Source organism: Malaclemys terrapin, chromosome 13 (assembly GCF_027887155.1).
Source record: "Malaclemys terrapin pileata isolate rMalTer1 chromosome 13, rMalTer1.hap1, whole genome shotgun sequence".
In the NCBI taxonomy this organism is placed as follows: Eukaryota; Metazoa; Chordata; order Testudines; family Emydidae; genus Malaclemys; species Malaclemys terrapin.
In genome coordinates, this window is record NC_071517.1 from 29,547,256 (window position 1) to 29,567,079 (window position 19,824).

The 19,824-nt window shown below is 48.3% G+C and overlaps 1 protein-coding gene across 3 annotated transcripts; it reads left to right on the forward strand.

Annotated features, from left to right (window-relative positions):
- Window positions 1-1,566: 1,566 nt before the first annotated feature.
- On the forward strand, window positions 1,567-14,248 carry LOC128848267 (zinc finger protein 883-like). 3 transcript variants are annotated; one of them, XM_054048162.1, is made up of 3 exons: window positions 1,567-2,591; window positions 7,392-7,490; window positions 7,841-14,248. In XM_054048162.1, the coding sequence occupies exons 1-3, from the start codon at window positions 2,567-2,569 to the stop codon at window positions 9,463-9,465; spliced, it is 1,749 nt and encodes a 582-aa protein (XP_053904137.1). In that variant the 5' UTR covers window positions 1,567-2,566; the 3' UTR covers window positions 9,466-14,248. The 3 variants fall into 3 exon arrangements, with proteins under 3 accessions (XP_053904137.1, XP_053904138.1, XP_053904139.1); XM_054048163.1 differs by having other exon boundaries at window positions 7,844-14,248; XM_054048164.1 differs by lacking the exon at window positions 1,567-2,591 and adding an exon at window positions 3,055-3,459.
- Window positions 14,249-19,824: the final 5,576 nt, after the last annotated feature.

Genomic DNA, 19,824 nt, shown 5'->3' on the forward strand with positions numbered 1-19,824 from the left:
GGACAGGTGGGGACCTAGGGGGGCAGTAGGGTGTGGGGGGTCTCAGGAGGGGGCAGTCGGGGACAAGGAGAAGGGAGACTTAGATAGGGGGTGGGGTCCCGGGGGGCAGTTAGGGGCAGGGGTCCCTGGAGGGGGCGATCAGGGGACAAGGAGCAGCGGGGGTTGGATGGGTTGGGGGTTCTGTGGAGGGCAGTTGGGGGGCAGGAAGTGGGAGGCAGTGGATAGGGGGTGGGGCTATTTCCCCCTTCCCCGTGAAGTGTCCTCTTTTTTGAATGTGGTATCCCTATCGTTCACAGTGCCACCCCGTTCTAGCAGTGAGCTCTGCACTCACAGCAAGTCTCCGCATGAGGTCTCAACTACCTACCTACCTCCCCCTCCCTTTCCTGTTGATAGCGGCCAAGGGAATGCTGGGAAATGTAGTTATTTCCCTGCTCCAGGGCTGGCTCTATAGGCAGGGAGATAACCAAAGAACTACAGCTCCCATGCCACCCCTGCAAATGTGCCGCCCCAAGTACCTGCTTGCTTTGCTGGTGCTTAGAGCTGGCCCTGTGAATACCCTCAAAATTCAGGAGTGCTCAAGCTCAATTTGGGCAGCTGTTACTTTATTTCTCCCAAATCAAATCTACTGATCCACTGTAACTTGCTGTAGAAAAAGTAGGATAAAATTGAGCAAAAAATGCTTCCCAGTAGTTATTAGGACTGGAACTGCTATTTTCAACAGCCATTGCATTTTTTTTTTATTTTATTTGTTTAAAAGGAAGACAGTGATATTGCATTGGCAAATTCCCCACAGAAACGAAGAGTGGAAGAAAAGAATAATAAAGGCACCTCAACTTTTCTTCATTTATGTAGGACAGTCTTATAATATGCATCCAGATATCCTCCAATCACAAGCTGAAAATTGTTCCACTTTACTGCAGTTCTGTAACCATTTGGGAACCAATCCTGTCTGTGTTCTGTGCACGTCCAAAATTCCTGCTGAATGACCCGCCCTGGGAGCAAGTTACCAGTGACCCAGGGCTGGGGTGGCAGGAGGGTGCAGTTGGTGGGGGTGGGGGGTCAGGGCTGGGGCAGCAGAGGGTGCGGGGAGAGCCCAGGGCTGGGCTGGGGGACAGCCAAAAAAAATTTTGGTTGGGACGGCAAAAAAACTAGAGCTGGCCCTGCCCAGCCCCAAAGGATGAGCCGGAGCTCTCTGCCTGGGAGTGGATTTTATAGGAAAAGAGGAGATTCCAGAGACCCCCCAAATAAAGGGGTCTGGGCTGATGGGCACCTGGCCCCAGGGGCTGCCCCGAGCCCTGGCTGGCAACAGGGGACAGGTTTCTCTGCGGCTCTGTCTCTGTTTCGTTCGCGCTGGAGGTTTCTCTCTGTTCAGGCAGGCGAGAAGGGTTCTGGCCGGATTCCCCCCTGCGCCACGCTTCTGCCCTTGGGGAGAGCAGGGAGGGGAGCTCATTAGCTGCAGTCGATAGCGGGCCCGGGCTGTTGCTACGGGAGGGGGCGGGACGGGAGGCTGCTGCTGCTACTGCTTTCTGCATGCAGGCTGCACTTCCTAGGTCAGACACTGTTGCTCCATCCGGAGTAGCTGCTCCTCCCGTCCCCTCCCCAGCGGGGTCTGTGCGGGGAGAGCCCTTTCCTACCGCCCCTCTGTGTCCAGCCGGAGGGGTGACCCATCTTTGCTCCCGGGCGGGGATCTGCGAAGCTCAGCGCTGCTGCCCCCCTGAGCGCCTGCAGGAGTCGAGCCAGCTCCGGGAGAGCGAACGCCCCGGGCCGGGGCCAGGGACCGAGTCTCCCAGCCCGAAAGGAGAGGGGGCAGGAGGGAGAGACTGGATGGGGCAGTAGGAGCAATAAGGGGGTGTATACAGATCTCTGATCAGATCCTTAGGCGGGGGGGGGTGGGGGTTGAACCTGTTTGGCCCACATCCCAGCTGAGTGCTAACTACTGGGCTCTGAGTCATACAGTGGGCACTTTCTCCTCTGGGTTTGGAACGGCCCCTGGCTGAGGCATGCTCTGAGCACACCTAGCAGATCAGGCTTTGCAGGGAAGTAAGGCATTCACCTGCCTGGCTTAGCCTGGTTCAGGGATCGTGCTGGGGCTCAGAAAGGAGATAGTGTCTGGATGCCTAGAGGGAGGCAGCGGTGTGCATGACCAGAAAAGGAACTTAGGCAGCTAGGGAACTTTTACAGCAGTAATTTAGACGTGCAGTGAGAGTGGGGTTGTATAAAGGTGGCACCTGAAACTGGGACATAGGCATCTAAATCTGAGCCAGTTAGCTTATCTGAATGATTACACAGGCCCAGGAGGAGGCTGTGAACTTGTGAGTTTAGGAGAGAGTGCCTGGCTGGATTAGCACCCGGGCTCACAGAAGATGGATGGACAGGAAGGGTTAAAGATTTGTACTTTCGAGTTAATGAAATAAGCCCCACAAAGGAGGAATGTTGGTCTGAGCATTCTGGTCTGGGAGTAATCATTGCAAGACGGCAAGAGAGCAAGAAAGAGCTGCAGGTCTGCAGGACCGAGCATGCCACCAGGGGGTGGCTCCTGGGTGGCACACCATCACTCCAGTCAAGCATGAGAAAGCCAGGAAAGGTCACAGGTAAGGGACCCCTTGTGGATCTTTAACGGCCCCCTTTTGCTTAAGCATTCAGGGCCGGCTTTAGGCCAATTCAACCAATTCCCCTGAATCAGGCCCCACGCCTAAGAGGGCCCCGCGCCCCTAAAGAGGAGAATTGGTTGAATCAGCCTAAAGCTGGCCCTGCCCAGGCCCTTTAAATAGCCCCCAGAGCCCTGGGGTAGCGGGGGCTCTGGGGGCTATTTAAAGGGCCAGGGCTCCAGCTGCCTCTGCCGCCCTGTCCTTTAAATAGCCGCGGGAGCCCCGCCTTCCCTAGGGCTCCTGCGGCTATTTAAAGGGCTGGGGCGATAGAAGCAGGGGAGCCCCGGGCCCTTTAAATAGCCCCCGAGCCCCAGGCTGCTGCTGCTGCCCCCTGTCCTGCCTGCACCAGCCCCACGCCCCCCCTGCCCTGGCCGCAGCCAACCCCTGTCTCCAGCCAGCCCCACACCCCCTGCCCGCAGCCAGCCCCTGCTGCACCCCCTGCCCTGCCCGCACCAGCCCTTGTCTCCAGGAGGGAGGAGGAGAGGGCACTTACTGTACAGGGTGGGCTGGGGGCTGGCTCTAACCCCCTCAGCCAGTGGTGAGCTGGAGCCGGTTCGCACAAACCGGTTGTTAAATTTTAAAGCAGTTTTGGAACCGCTTGTTAACCGGCTTCCCTGCGAGAGGGTGCTGCGGCTTTGATGGGCTCCGGCTGGGGCTGCTGCGCTGCGGGAGCCATGTGGGCCACCTCCTGGTCCTGTTGCTGCTGCTGCTCCTCGGACCTCTGGCCCTGGGGCTCCCGCTGCTGCCTGGTGGGTCCCCGGCTGCTCTGCTGGGCCTGGGCTGCGTCCTGCTGCTCCAAGGTGCCCTCCCGGTGAGTACCCACCACCCTGCCTGCAGCCAGCTCCTGTCTGCTGCCAGCCCCTGCTGCACCCCCTGCCCACAGCCAGCCCGTCTCCAGCCAGGCCCGCACCCCCCACCCTGCTCGCAGCCAGCCCCTGTCTCCAGCCAGCTCTGCACCCCCTGCCCGGCCTGCAGCCAGACGCTACCTCCAGCCAGCCCCTGCCCTGCCTCCAGCCAGCCAGCCCCATGTCCACTGGTGCCCTGCAGTTCCCAGGGCAGTAACCCTGCACACCTGCTTCAATGGGGGGGGGGGGGGGGAGAGCAGCTGGGACCGACACATGTGCACACGTCACACCCCCAGGGAGTGGCGGGGACCCACACATGTGAAACGGAGCTCATTTCTAATTCAGGCCCATCTTTTTAAAAAAGAACTTTAGGTAGGGTTAACATACATCCGCATACATTACGCAATGTACGTAATATATAATTTTGTTATTATTTATATACTTATGGAAAGTAAATAATACATGGAAGAAATGAAAGGGGATTTTTACGTGGGTTTTTTTTTTTCTTAGTCATCCCTGCCGGGGCCCCGCCAAAAATGTTCGAATTGGGCCCCGCACATTCTAAAGCATTAGGACACTGTGTTTTATTACATGGTCACATATTATCTCTCAGAACTCATTGTCTCAGGAAGTTGTTGAGGCCAAGAATTTAATAAGATTCAAAAAAGGATTGGACATCACACTTCAGGTCTGAAGCCAATTTCTGTCTAGTAGAGACCAGGAAAAGACCTAATATGGGGGCACATTATCCCACACAGCTACAACATCCTCTGAAGCAGCTGGTGCTGGCCATTGTGAGAGACAGGATATTGGGCTAGGTCCATACCTGGGTCTGATCCAGTCTGGAAATTCCTATGTTTGTATTATACACTGCAGGGTTTTTTCCTACGATCTTAAATGCACGTGTGTGACACCCTGTAATATAACTCTGTCACCCGGCATGCCAACAACAACTTCCTCGTGGCCAAAATCCTACAGTAAATCTTTAGTGAAACAGATTTGTCATATGGTCACTTCTGTCTTCTATAATTGTGTAGGCAGTGATTAATTTGTGCCGGGGCTGAGCCCTGGCACCTCGAGGCTTGGCAGTTCATAGCACCGACACCTCTGGGCTCCTGGCCAGCAGCCGCAGGTCTCCAGTTGCCCAACTCGGAAGGCAGCACCACCAGGGTCACCCAGAGGATTCAGGAGGCCTGGGCCAAAGCAATTTCGGGGGCCCCTTCCATAAAAAAAAGTTGCAATACTATAGAATACTATATTCTCGTGGGGGCCCCTGTGGGACCTGGAGCAAATTGCCCCACTTGCCTCCCCCGGGCAGCCCTGAGCACCACTGCCATTGGCAGCACAGAAGGAAGAGTGGCAATACTGTCCCATGCCACTCTTAGTTCTGTGCTGTTGCTGACAACAGTGCTGGTTTCAGAGCTGGGTGCCCAGCCAGCAGCCGCCACTCTCCAGCTACTCAGCTTGAGCCCCGGCACCTCTTTCATTACAAATTAAGCACTGGGTGTATATCGTTAATTATTATGCTGCTACATGTACAAGCAGGATTTCTATCCCTCTGGACTCAGATACACTTCTGAGGGGTGGTTTTGTTATCACAGCAGAACAGAGAGTTGCACTAACAGCCTGGATGCCTCCTTTTCTGACACCAGTATCCCCTTCTGACACCAACCTGGCCCCTCCGTCAAGCAGTAGCAGTTGTCCGAGGTCTTGCAGGTTGGCTTCGCAGAGGGGGAGAAATCAGTGATTATCCATGAGGGTTTTCAGCCAGCTAGTTTTCATCACACATGGGTGACTCAAGGTAACATGCTGTGGCCACTGAACTTGAGCTATACGAGGGATAAGCAACCTATGGCATGTGAGCTGATTTTCAGTGGCACTCACACTGCCCGGGTCCTGGACACTGGTCCGGGGGGCTCTGCATTTTAATTTAATTTTAAATGAAGCTTCTTAAACATTTTAAAAACCTTATTTACTTTACATACAACAATAGTTTAGTTCTATATTATAGACTTATAGAAAGAGACATTTTAACGTTTTTAGAAGGTATTACTGGCACGCAAAACCTTAAATGAGAGTGAATAAATGAAGACTCGGCACAAAACTTCTGAAAGGTTGCTGACCCCTGAGCTATACCAACGTACTTTTAAGTTTGAAATCGGTCTGTATACACTGTAAGGGTAAATTGCAGTACACCAATCCTGACATGAGAAGGTCAAACTGCATGCAGGGCAATCCCTTCTCCTAGGAATCTCAACCCCACACCAGTTCCCAGACAGCAGCTCTGTCTCAAGCAGACTGTATTTAGAGAGCAATCTCTCCTGCTCCTCGCGCAGCTTCTCCTGTCCCAAAGCTGCCTCTACTCCAAGCCTGGCATAATCCAAAACTAACAAAGCACAATATATCATCCCAAGAGTCAAAACTTGCTCACATGCCTAGGAAAAGGGTTTGGAGACTGTGTAACAGTGCCACTTTGTGACACCTGCCAAGTTTTGTTATGAACTTTATTTGCCTCTTTCCTGGGAACTGCCCTGAAATGACCCTCATAGAGTTAACAGTAACTTTCCCAAAGCAGTGAAAGGAATTGCTTTAAAGTATTTATGCTTTTAGCTTCCAAATTTAAGCTAAAGTCCTTCTAGGAGCTGACAAATGCACATGAATGTCTTCCTAGCTGCTAACTGTACACCAGAATAGAATACCCTGTAATAATAGGTCATGCTTGTGTTAAATCTTTCTTAGCTGACCATTTAATGGCACACATTTTTAAAAAGTGGCCTCACTGATAGCCTCCATTTTTTAGGAACCCAACTTGACATCTTGGGCAGCCACAGTTCCCATTAGCTCCAGCACCTCTTAAGATCCATAACCGTCTCACCGTGGGCACTTTTCAAGTACCTCACATGTCATCAGTGTCCCTGGAAGTGCAGCAGCCTTTGGGGCTGAGCAGAGCAGCCGAGGTTGCCGAAGGTGACGTGCTGTGGCCAGTGAAACTAATAGGGTTTGTCTACACTACGACATTAGGTCGATTTTTAGACCTGGACTGTGGGTTCCACCAGAGGGGAAGGTCTCTGGGCTGTTCCCCAACCCACATGGTGGATCAGCAGAGACTACAGGGATTGTTCTCTTTCCTTTTCCCCCTGCTGGCTGGTGATGAGGTTATCTGAGTAAAACAGGAGATTTGAGCCACGAAAGTGGCCAAACTGAGGGTTGCCATGAATCTCTGAGGCGAGCAAATCCACCAATAAGCGCAGGACCCACCAAGGTAGAGGAGGAACTTTTTGTCACAAATTATTGTGGGGCAGGTCTCTGGTCTGTGTCCTACAGTAGGTCAAACTAGATGATCACAAAGGTCCCTTCTGGCCTTGGAGTCTATGAACAGTGGAGGGAGGGGAGATCTTGTACAGAATTGTCAGAGCAAAGCTCTGCAAGATGCAACAAGAGGCTACTTAACATCCATGTCCTCACCCGGGAGCATCTGGTTTTAAGGAACTTGCATGAAAAATCCACACTCAGAAAACAAACTGGGATTTTCTCTTTTGTGGGCAGGAAGCCTGGAGCCAAGCTAGCCTCGTGGCGCCAGTGGGACCTGGAGGGGGGGTTGCTCTGTATTTCATAGATAGTGTGTGCTTTAGAATGCTCTTTTGGTTCCCTGCCTCTCCTAACGTCAGACGAAGTGACCATAATGATTCCTTCTGGCCTTAAAATCTACAAGGAGAACAATACATTCCTCAGCAGGCATTTGTCTCTCACAAAGGGTCTCCATGACCAGGTTCCTATCTGTTCGGATCCCATGCCCCTCAGTATGGAATAGTGTGGGTTAAAACACCGTGTAACACCTTATTGTAAGGAAATGGAATAAACCCTGATTTCAGTTGTTTGTGTGTTTTCTCCTGAGCAGGATTACTCATTGACAACTCCAATCTGAGCTCTCAGATGGAACAAGAGAAAGAGCTGTGGGTCCCAGATCTCCAGGGCTGTGAGGAATGGGAGATTTCAGGTGAGGTTAAACTAACTTGGTAGCCATCAGCAAGTGAAGTAAAAATGAGGGATTCCCACCAACACCCCATGTGTTCCCCCAGTTCTGCCTTCCCCGGGACTGTCCCCCACAGGGGTCGTATCCTCATCGCAGATGTCACTCATCATAGCTTCCCATCCACCCTGCCTGACAGCTGGAGTGTTTGGGTGGGAATGTCCCTTCCCCCATTTCCTCCAGGGGATTCATCTCCTGATGTTCCAGTCTCTCCATTTGTTATTTGGGTTTGTTCCCCCACTTCCTGGTCCCCTCTCTGAGGTTCTCTGTCTCCTCGGCACAGGGAATGACTCCTGTCTGGATTCTCTCTGTTCCAGCAGGTTATAGGACAGTGAGGGAGAACAAGGAGGAGACCCCTCAGCAGGAAGGTCCCGAGCAAGTGGAACCACCTGGGATGTTATTGGGAAGAGCTGAAAGGGATGTTTCCCAGAGTCATGAGCAGGGAGAAGCCTGTGAGAGTCAGCGCAGGCTGGAGAAACATCAGAAAAACCAGCCAGGGAAGGGAGAGAGAAAACCCACTTGCTGTGGGGAAGGACTCAAGAAACCAAAAGACATCTCAGCCTGTCAGAGAGAAGGGAAAGGAGGTGAAAATAGAGGTACACACACTGTGTCTGGGAAGAGCTGTAGACAGAGCTCAGAACTTAGTGTTCAGCAGACAATCCACTCTGGAGAGAGGCCCAATAAATGCCCCGACTGTGAGAAAAGCTTTAGCCAGAAATCAGCCCTTGTTAGACACCAACGGCTGCACACGGGAGAGAAACCCTACAAATGCAGTGACTGTGGGAAGAGCTTCAGCGTGAGCTCACACCTGATCACCCACCAGAGACTGCACACGGGAGAGAGACCCTACAAATGCCTGGACTGTGGGAAAAGCTTCAGTGAGAGCTCAAACTTTATTCACCATCAGAGAATCCACACAGGAGAGAGACCCTATAAATGCCCCAACTGCGGGAAACGCTTCAGTAACAACTCAGACCTCACGAGGCACCACCGGACCCACACGGGAGAGAGGCCTTATGAGTGCCCGGACTGCAGGAAGAGCTTCAGCATGAGGTTCCATTTAGCTAGACACAAGCACGTGCACGCAAAGGAGGAGATGGAAAGCTCCCCCCTTCTCACACATCAGAGACTTCCGTCGGACGAGAAGCTCTGCAAATGCCCTGACTGCGGGAGAAGGTTCAGGGACAGCAGAGGCCTCATGACACATCAGAGAATCCACATGGGGCAGAACTGCTATCAGTGCTCTGACTGCGGGAAAAGCTTCGGGGTGAGCTCAGCTCTTTCTGAGCACCGGAGAATCCACGCGAACGAGAAACCCAGCACCTGCCCGGATTGTGGGAAATGCTTTCTTCAGAGCTCAGAGCTGCTCCTCCACCAGATTAGCCATGCAGGGGGGAAGCCCTACACATGTGAGGAGTGTGGTAAACGCTTCGCTCACAGATCAAATCTCCGGGCGCACCTCAAACACCACACAGCTGAGAAGCCCCATAAATGCACCCAGTGTGGGAAGAGCTTTGTCAAGCACTCCATCCTGGCCAGGCACCAGATCACCCACATGGACCTGAAACCGTTTAAATGCTCCGCGTGCAGCAAAAGCTTCACTCAGCTCTCCAGCCTCACGAGGCATGAGAGGGTCCATGAGGCAGAGATGCTTTCTGAGCCCCCCGACTGGATGGCAGAAATGAACCATACATTCATCGATTCCAGCGGGCGGGCATGGAATTGGGCTCAAGAGTACCCAGCTGCCCGGCTGTGGGGCGAAGAGGTAGCCATAAGCAACCCCAAACTGATCAGTGACCCTCGGCCTACACCTGGTCTGGCAAACCCCAGACAGGTCAGGGGAGACCTCAGCCAGCCCCTTTTAAGTGCTGTTGAACTGGCTGCTGAGCTACCAAGCTCTTCTGCCTCCTGCCAAGACAGTGCATCCATCTCTCTGGACTGAAAGATCCCCCGTCCCCTTAACCGCTTCCCCGGGCCACCAGCCTCAAGAGCCACACTAGAGGAGGGCATTGCGGCTGGGATTTCCCGAGACACCCAGGGGGCAGGATTGGGGGTGGTGGGAAGCAGAGAGGGCCAGCTGGCTGCTAGGGGTATTAAGTGTCTGGGGACTGGGGGTTAAGGAATCATAGAATATCAGGGTTAGAAGGGACCTCAGGAAGTCATCTAGTCCAACCCCCTGCTCAAAGCAGAGGGAGGATGGGCAGGGTTAGGATGCTGCATTCCCCTCAGTTGGAGTCTCAGCATCTCTGAAAGCCAATCCTGATACTTCTAATGACCACCATTAGTCACTTACGCCATCACTTCCTGGTAAAAACTGCTGCTTTTTCCCACCCTTTGGGTGTCTTCCCCACCCTTCTTTCCAGGTGTCCCTCCCCTGCCTCTGTATTTCTCCTTCTGTCTTCCCTCAGCATGTCCTCTGCTGCAGCAGTTCATGCTGCCATTACTCCCTTTCCCCCCATCCCCTCAGCTACAAGGACAAGCAATGACACAGTCGGGCTGGCATGTACAGTGCCATAGGGATTTAGCGTAAACCCCACCGCAAGAGGAAAGGAGGCGGGGCTTTCTGCAGACACCTCTGAACCAGACTTACCTGGTGTTTGGAAGGTTCCCTTCCCTAACAAATGAAAGCTTAGATTCTGCAGGATCTGGACATGCCAGAGGAAGAACACAAACACTTCCGGCAGCTGGATGTTTGATACTGCTCTCTTACATACAACGATTATGGTCGGTATGGAAATGCTTAAGCCGACAGATAGAGGGATGTGTATGGAGAAAATAGATAAATAGAAAAAAGACTCTCCCAGGGACCAATAAAAGATCGTTCCCTCTTGAATATTTTCTAGAGCTTGTTGGAAGGATTGGACTCCAAGTATAATTTTACAACGTTAAAGAAGACCCAAGTATCTTGCAGTGTATGGGGGGGGAAATGGTTGGAAAGTTACTTGAGTTAATCCAGTAGCAGGAACCTTTTTGTAGTTGATGGGTATCTTTCTGTTTTATACTTTTTTATTTTAAACTACAGGCATATGTGGTTTGAGAAAGCTCCCAAGGGAAACTTTATAAATCAAAATAAAATAATTGTATGATGGCTGAAATGCTGGCACAGCTCCTTAGGGACTTATCAAGGAAAGGTGTGTGTATACATGTGTACATGTACACAAAAGATATACCTATTTGAGATGGGAAAGTAACTGAAAGTACAGTAAAAGCTTTGTTATCTGGCATGTTGGGGGAATAGGAGGTGCCAGTTAATCAAATATTCCAGTTAACTAAGAGTTATACTTACAATGGAATACCAATTTTCAAAGAATTAGAATACAATAAAATGAATAAAGTATAAAATAGTAGACAGGTACTCACCAATCCAGTAGTAGTACTGCACTGCAGAGTGGTTGGTTTCTTGAAGCACTTAGGTGTATACAGGTAAAGTTTTCTATACAGTAGGTTATCTTATGACACCACATATCACTAAGGGCAGCGGATGGCATACACCCAGAACACAAAAAATCCACTTAACACTAAAACTATACTGAATATAATTTCATCTTTCTTTGATGATTCAGAAGGCACTTCAGGATCTAGCAGTGCCTCAGGATCACCATTATCAACATAAATTATCATTGTAGATGTAGAAGGTGTAGGAAATGGGGCTAAATCTGTAATGACCCTATGACACACCCTAGAAGCTGCTTTTTTGAATAAATCTCTGATATCACCTTGCTGACTTGTCTTCTGCCTCTTTTGCATAAAAGTAGAGTGTAGAATGTGCAATTGCATAACCTCCTGGGCAATATACTAGTCCCAGTTACTAGATTGAAGATTTGTATTGGGAGAGATCAGAAATGCCTGTTAATAGAGCTTTCCTGTTGGTAAAGTGCCAGATAACACAGTTTTTTACTGTAATTGATAATGAAATAATAAAAATAAATATACAAAAAGCATTAATACTAATAAACCAATGTCACAGGAATATTAACAGGGGAATAACATTATACAGTAACTCCTCGCTTAATGTTGTAGTTATGTTCCTGAAAAATGCTACTTTAAGCAAAACGATGTTAAGCGAATCCAATTTCCCCATAACAATTAATGTAAATGGGGGGTTAGGTTCCAGGGAAATGTTTTTCACCAGACAAGACTATATTTTAATATATATATACACACATAGACACCGTATAAGTTTTAAACAAACAATTTAATACTGTACACAGCAATGATGATTGTGAAGCTTGGTTGAAGTGGTGAAGCCAGAGGGTGGGATATTTCCCAAGGAATGCCTTACTGCTAAATGATGAACTAGCACTTGGCTGAGCCCTCAATGGTTAACATATTGTTGTTAATGTAACCTCACACTCTACAAGGCAGCACGAATGGAGGGAGGGGAGACAGCATGGCAGAGAGAGACAGAGACACACCCTGTGTGAGAGAGAGAGATGCACGTTGCCCCTTTGTAGGCTGACGCCCCTGTAAGTACATTGCCTTTTTAAGTAGATTAGCAAGTTGAGACAGAAACTGCTGACAGCAAGCTCCCTCAGTCCTGAGCCCTGTAGTGTCATCGTCACCCCCCTCCTCCCTCCCATGGAGATAAGGTACAGGAGATGGGGGTACAGGATTGGGGGGGAAGGTTACTTATTGTACAGGGTTAAAAAAAGAACTAGATAAATTCATGGAGGATAGTTCCATCAATGGCTATTAGCCAGGATGGTCAAGGATAGTGTCCCTAGCCTCTCTTTGTCAGAAGCTGGGAATGAGCAGATGGATCACTTGATGATTATCTGTTCTGTTCATTCTCTCTGGGGCACCTGGCATTGGCCACTGCCAGAAGACAGGATACTGGGATAGATGGACCTTTGGTCTGAGCCAGTATGGCTGTTCGTATGTTCTTGCTTCTCTTGGCCAAATTACACCAGCTCCCATGCACACCTGTAACGTCACAGGCATTCACACTCCAGCTCCCATGCCTTCCTCCAGCTCAGTCATAGAGCTCACAGCTGTGATGTCACAGGCTTGCATTTCACCAGGAATCAGATGATGGCTAAATGAGTGGGGGTAGCATTCTGTGTTCTGTGTCCTGAAACAAACCAGATTATCACCAGGAAGACAAAGGCAAATTAACCCAAGGAGTCAAATACCTGGAGGAGGGGGATTTCTTGGGTCTGTTTGTAAGGCCACCCCCATGAGGGGGTTGTCAACAGCAGGGAGCAAAGCTAGGAACTCTTGCTGTAAAAACATGGTCCCCCAGTGTCAGAGCTAAAAGACCAGTTGTGCTAGCCACAGCTGTAGCAGGCTCATTGATGTCTATGTGTGGCCTTTCCACAAGTGGAGGGGGACAGAGCACCGCACGGGGTGGATGATGTGTTCTCACTGCACATTCCTCTCCGTGTCCTGCTGATGCCCCCCTGAAAGCAAACAGAAAGAAAACTGGGGGAATCACTCCCTGGAGATTTGGCCCCGGATTTTAAAAGCCATTTAGGCATTGCTGCACTCAATGTGCAACACCTAACTGATTTAGGAGCCCATGTCTTATTTTCAAAGGGATGTGGGCACTTAAGTCTAAATCCTATCAATTGCTCATGGGGATTTAGGCTCCTAAACGCCTAAATCCCTTTTGAAAATCTGATTTAGGTTCCTAAGTCAGTTAGGTGTTGTAACACTGAGCACAGCAATGACTAAATAGTTTTAAAACTCTGGCCTGGCCTGGGCTGTGCCAGCCAGACTCAGTCTGAAGTACCTCCAGCTGAGGTTCACTAACCAGGGTCCTGCCCAGGATCCTTCTGCCTGCGCTGGGCCAACTGAGGCCAAGTCCCAGGGTCTCCTGGCTGGCGTCTGATCCTGGATCCCCTGGGAAGGCTCTTCCTAGGTGTGATTCCTGTTACTCCCACCCCTGCCTTCTCGAGTCAGGCAGCCGCAGACACAGGAACAGGTGCTGGGTGGATGCTAAGTCAGCAGGCACTCTGCTTGGATGTGTTCAGGCTTCCCTGTAGCAGCAGCAGCTCATCCTATCCCATTGGGTCAGCAATATGGGAATGTGACCCTCTCACAGGCTTCTGGGCAAGGCTGCTGGAACAATTTGTATAGTGGAGGTGCTGAGAATCATTGAACCAAACTGTAAACCCTGTGTATGATGGAAACCACTTCAAGCCAGGGGGTGCTGCAGCACCCCTAGCTCCAGTACCTATGCTTCTGGGGCAGTGGTTAGCATCTTCCAGAGGGCAGAGCTCCCTGAATGCTGAAGGGATTTGACCCCCAAGGAAGCATAATCCAGGCCCCCTGTTGGTCACCCAGTGCCGCTCATCTCCAAACACTGAAGCTGATGCCTCCTATGACCATGTGACAGGTTGGTGTAGCCAGCCACCTGTGCTCTGGCCAAGCTGCCAGCTGTGCCAAAGCTGGCTTTCACCTTTCACCTACCCCTCTTCCAGGGAGGACAACAGCAGCTTGAATTAGCTCCCTGGCTGCCCAGGGGCACCAATGTAGGGGTGATAGTGTGGGATAGGAACGAGATGGCAGGAGCACGATACAGAACCATACGGACCCCATAACAACAGTTCAGACAGAGGCTGGAGGCATCACCAGTCTCAATGCCATTTTGACCAAAGGACGGATAACACCGGTCTACAATTTTTGAGAAGTCATCTGCTTCAGAGATAAAATGTGCTATTTATTATGTATTTTGATGTGCTGAATTCAAATATGACAATTAAAACAACTGATTGGCTACTGTTTCTAAGCTATTTAAGTTTTTACATTTTATGTCTATGTATATTGTGTAGGTAGTAGAGTTTTAATCATAAATTGTAAACCTAGGTCTTTTCATGTGTTTATGGTTGCTTTACATGATAATATTTCACCTGTCCTGTTTATGTAACACTTTAAAAATCAGCAAAAGGGTTATATAAATAACATTTATTATGAAACAAAAGGCAAAAAACTGTTCTGTACATAGTTTAGTCCTATTCAGTGTCTACTTGGCGCTTCTTGGCTTGTCTCTTGTATTCATTAAATGGAGCATCTCTTGTCACTGTCCAGCAATAGTCTGCAAGCATTGATGGGCTCCATTTGCCCTGATAGCGTTTCTCCATTGTTGCAATGTCCTGGTGAAATCGCTCGCCATGCTCGTCGCTCACTACTCCGTAGTTTGTTGGAAAAAAAATCTAGATGAGAGTGCAAAAAATGTATCTTTAGTGACATGTTGCAACCAAGGCTTTTGTATGCCTTGAGGAGGTTTTCCACCAACAACCTGTAGTTGTCTGCCTTGTTGTTTCCGAAAAAATTTATTGGCACTAACTGGAAGGCTTTCCATGCCGTTTTTTCCTTGCCACGCAGTGCATGGTCAAATGCATCATCTCGAAGAAGTTCACGAATCTGAGGACCAACAAAGACACCTTCCTTTATCTTAGCTTCACTTAACCTTGGAAATTTTCCACAGAGGTACTTGAAAGCTGCTTGTGTTTTGTCAATGGCCTTGACAAAGTTCTTCCTCAGACCCAGCTTGATGTGTAAGGGTGGTAACAAAATCTTCCTTGATTCAACAAGTGGTGGATGCTGAACACTTTTCCTCCCAGGCTCCAATAACTGTCGGAGTGGCCAATCTTTCTTGATGTAGTGGGAATCTCTTGCCCGACTATCCCATTCGCAGAGAAAACAGCAGTACTTTGTGTATCCAGTCTGCAGACCAAGCAAGAGAGCAACAACCTTCAAATCGCCACAAAGCTGCCACTGATGTTGGTCATAGTTTATGGACCTCAAAAGTTGTTTCATGTTGTCATAGGTTTCTTTAATATGGACTGCATGACCAACTGGAATTGATGGCAAAACATTGTCATTATGCAGTAAAACAGCTTTAAGACTCGTCTTCGATGAATCAATGAACAGTCTCCACTCATCTGGATCGTGAACAATGTTGAGGGCTGCCATCACACCATCGATGTTGTTGCAGGCTACAAGATCACCTTCCATGAAGAAGAATGGGACAAGATCCTTTTGATGGTCACGGAACATGGAAACCCTAACATCACCTGCCAGGAGATTCCACTGCTGTAGTCTGGGGCCCAACAGCTCTGCCTTACTCTTGGGTAGTTCCAAATCCCTGACAAGGTCATTCAGTTCACCTTGTGTTATGAGATGTGGTTCAGAGGAGGAGGATGGGAGAAAATGTGGGTCCTGTGACATTGATGGTTCAGGATCAGAAGTTTCATCCTCTTCCTCTTCCTTGTCTGACTCAAGTGAGAATGATTCTGGTGCATCAGGAACCGGCAGTCCTTCTCCATGGGGTACCGGGCGTATAGCTGATAGAATGTTTGGATAATGCACAGTCCACTTTTTCTTCTTTGACACACCTTTCCCAACTGGAGGCACCATGCAGAAGTAACAATTGCTAGTATGATCTGTTGGCTCTCTCCAAATCATTGGCACTGCAAAAGGCATAGATTTCCTTTTCCTGTTCAACCACTGGCAAAGATTTGTTGCACAAGTGTTGCAGCATATGTGTGGGGCCCACCTCTTGTCCTGATCTCCAATTTTGCAGCCAAAATAAAGGTGATAGGCTTTCTTAACCATAGTGGTTATACTGTGCTTTTGTGATGCAAAAGTCACTTCACCACAAACATAGCAGAAGTTATCTGCACTGTTCACACAAGTACGAGGCATCTCTGCTCACTTTGGCTAAACAGAAATGTGTCCCTTTGCAAAATCAAACACTGACAAATAAGAGAGAACGACACTATATGATTTCTAGAGCTGATATAGGGCAATTTGTTCAGCAGAGTGATGTAAGCTTTGTTATGATTGTATCATCCATGACTTCTAGGAATAAAATGATGCAATTCATATAATGTATGACGCAATACCAGCTTCAGATTGCATCATTCATTGTTTTGCCTAAAAAGCAAGTACTGTCCAAACCCAGTCATAGATTTATTCATAGATCCAGTCAAAGATGTATTTTAGTCATTTCTGGTTTAAATTGAGATCCCTTCCCTTTATAACTCACTTATCCTCTGCCATTCCCAAGTCAAGGGTCGTATATACTGACCCAATAACATATCTTGAAAACTAGAGCCAATCAACAATTTTAAGCATCATTTTCATTCTCAGTGACCCAGAATTAGTAAAGTTTGACTACATTTATTTCAGAAACATTTTGGCTGTAGAGCAGTGTAACAGGCCTGCACGATGCCACAGGGCTGGGATATTTTTACCTGCATGCCATGATATCACGGCCCTGCAATGAGCTTTCCAACCTCACTGCCCTGTAGCTCAGCCAGTGTGATACCATGGCATGCAACCGAGCTGGGTAACAAAGCCTGTGATCTGACAGGTTCAGTGCAGCCTTTTGCAGGAATTTAGTGGCAAGGTAAGATCTGTAGCTTTGCAGGTGTTGGTGTCATTCTGGCTCAGCCCCATTCAGCTTCCCACCCTCAGCCCCTTCAGGACCATCTGCAGACACTCCACAGCCTCCACTTTTGTTAGCTAAGTCTAAACTAGCTTAATACCTCTGTAGGAATTTAAACAGCTTCTACAGCTTCATGAACAGGAGCTGGCGTTTTAAAAGCCTAACACTCCCTGATTAGGACAGCGAGAGATCTCTGTGGTAAAAGCCCTTTAGGAGGTTTCAGCCCTTATGCCTCTGAATGATTGTTCTTTTATTTTACAAGGAAAAGCTATTACAAAAGGTAGCAGAAACCCACAACTCTGATTCCCAAGCATTTTAAATGAAATCCCAAAGCAGAATTCACCCCATCATATTCCCAGAGAGAAATGAAACATGCAACAGCAAAATATTGTTGCTCTATGGTCTGATTTATTGCAACTGCATGGTGTTAAATACTTTGCATTAGGATATGGCCCTTCCTATACAATCTACCCAGTTAAAATCTCTGCTCCTTCCCCTGTTGTTGATGTCACACAAAAGTTTCTGGCTGATTCAGTTGGATCACACTGATTTCTTCTTCTAAATGAGGAAACTTCTCTCCCATTCAGGATCTTGTTTTCCCAGATTAAATGTCTCTCTTCTTTAATTCAGCCTCTAGACTCGCTCATGTCTGAGGAATTGTGTGCAAAGTTGTCCCCTGGGCAAGGAGCAGCTATGCAGATTTCAGGGCAAGGTCAGCTCTTCAGCCAGGCAAACAGGTGACAAGATCTCTCTCAGGCTGGGATTTGCTCCTCTCTCTTCTCCCCTCTTGTTCTCACTCTCTTCCCAGCCAGGATATCGCACAGGGAGAAGGGGAAGGACATGCCTCTAGGAGGAACGCCTGAAGATGGGAATGGCGGAGTGCTTGGCCAGCTGCTCAGGCATCACCAGCTCCAGGGTGGCTTGGAGCTGCGACGACCCAATGGTGGGGAGATGGCTGTTCAGCCTCAGCTGCTCGGCCTTGTGGACACCCAGCTGTAGAGGTCACTCACAAAGGATTTCATCAGCTTTCTGGCTTTGCCTGACATGCGCACCTTGCCCTGGTGCAGCTGGCACAGGATTCTGGAGACATACAGGGAGTGGGAGCATTTCTTCACCAGGCTGCTCCTTGCTGGCTCTGGTTGTCTCCTGCTGCCCTTCCTGAGGCTGGAGCATCCTCCACTTGGGCTTTGGGTGCATCCTTCTGCATAAGGGCCACTTTCTCCTCTGAGCCTGAGCCACCTTCTTCCTTCCTGCCTGGGCGCCTGCCATGGCTCCACTCTGGGACGGCTCAGCTCATTTCAGTTCCTGCCGCACCTGCTGCCCTCTTATATATTGGCTGGCATGCAAATGAGGGGTGCTCATTGTGACAGACCCCATTACCCAACTATGCATGACTATGATCAGTTCCTTCCCCTATGTGAATGAAAAAACCTGGCTGCTCATTGGCAATCAAGATGCTACAGCACCTTTATGGACTTATAATAGACTCCTGCTACCCCACAGAGATTTATGGGGAATAATTACACATTATAATAATTAAAATATTTGAAGGATCACCAGTGAATGATTATTCTCATGATAATATTATATTATAGATTTATAGTCAATTAATTAATTATCATGGACTTACTATTGACATTATCACATGTTTGTTATTTATTTTATTATTGTGTTATTATTCACTTTTATTGATGACTATCAACCATTGAAAGTATTTGGTGCCATGTCCTACTCTCTCTCACCAGTATAAATCCATGCTAACTCAGTTGCGGCCATTGGAGTTAGTGGAGTATAAATCCGGAGCAAATGATGGCAAAATTTGGCCCTATTTCTTGGGCAACATTTGCCTTGACAAATGTCTAAGGTGACAGGCCAGGATTTCAGACTTTGTACGTTAATTGAATTGTGATTTATAATATTTTCTCCTCTGATAATCTGACTCCCGTGTCTGAATTTAGGTGCAAAAACGCTGGAGCACCCAAAATTCACAGGCACTTTGGAAAATGTTGGCATAAAGTTTATCCAGACTATATATAATATATATTTACAAATGTTTATTCAGAATTAATTTTCACTATGAAACAATGAATTGTTGGGATTTTTCTTTTGCCATACTATAAAAATACAGTGAAGGTTCCTGAAATTGACAGAGGGAAGCCAACACAAATGTATCCTCTTCAAGAACCACTCGACCCAAGTCCATAAAACGATCACCTGCAAACTCAATCATGTGAAGCATGGATAGCGCATGAAGCAGAAAGCGGCGTGCACACTAAAATACACAATTCTATGTAAGTACAGATCAAAAGAAGAAAGGCCACACTAACACTTAAGAAAACAAAGACAAACAGGAGTGAAGATAATATACGTCTGAGCATGCTGGACCGTAAACAAAAGATGGCAGCCTTCTGGCTATTACCAGCCAAGGGGGATGCTATACCTGATGTCACTCTAGGACAAGTCCCATGCAAGAATGAGCTTGGCAGGATTGCTTCATGCCACTGCCGTCTCCCACTTCACATTTTTTCACGATTTTATCAGCAGTGAGATTATTTATTTATTTAAATAAATTATGAAAGCACAGTCAGAATTTTACCAGTAGCAGCTGGCCATCAAAATGCTGCCTTAGGTGACTGATAGCAGACTTACTCATAGAAATACTAATTTTACTAGTGCAATTATCCTTTTTTTCTCAGCCCTGGCCTCTCACCTGTCAATAATGAACAATTAGTGAAGGGTAAGGGTATTTGTGTAGCCAGATGTGTATACTTTTGTCATAATTGAACAAAAATGTCTATATTTAGAGAGAAACTTCTTTTTCCCATATCTCCTTTATTTATCAACCGAATTTGATAAAATTTGAAATGGAGTCAGTTTTTTCTTTTTTAGAGACCCTTCATATTGTGC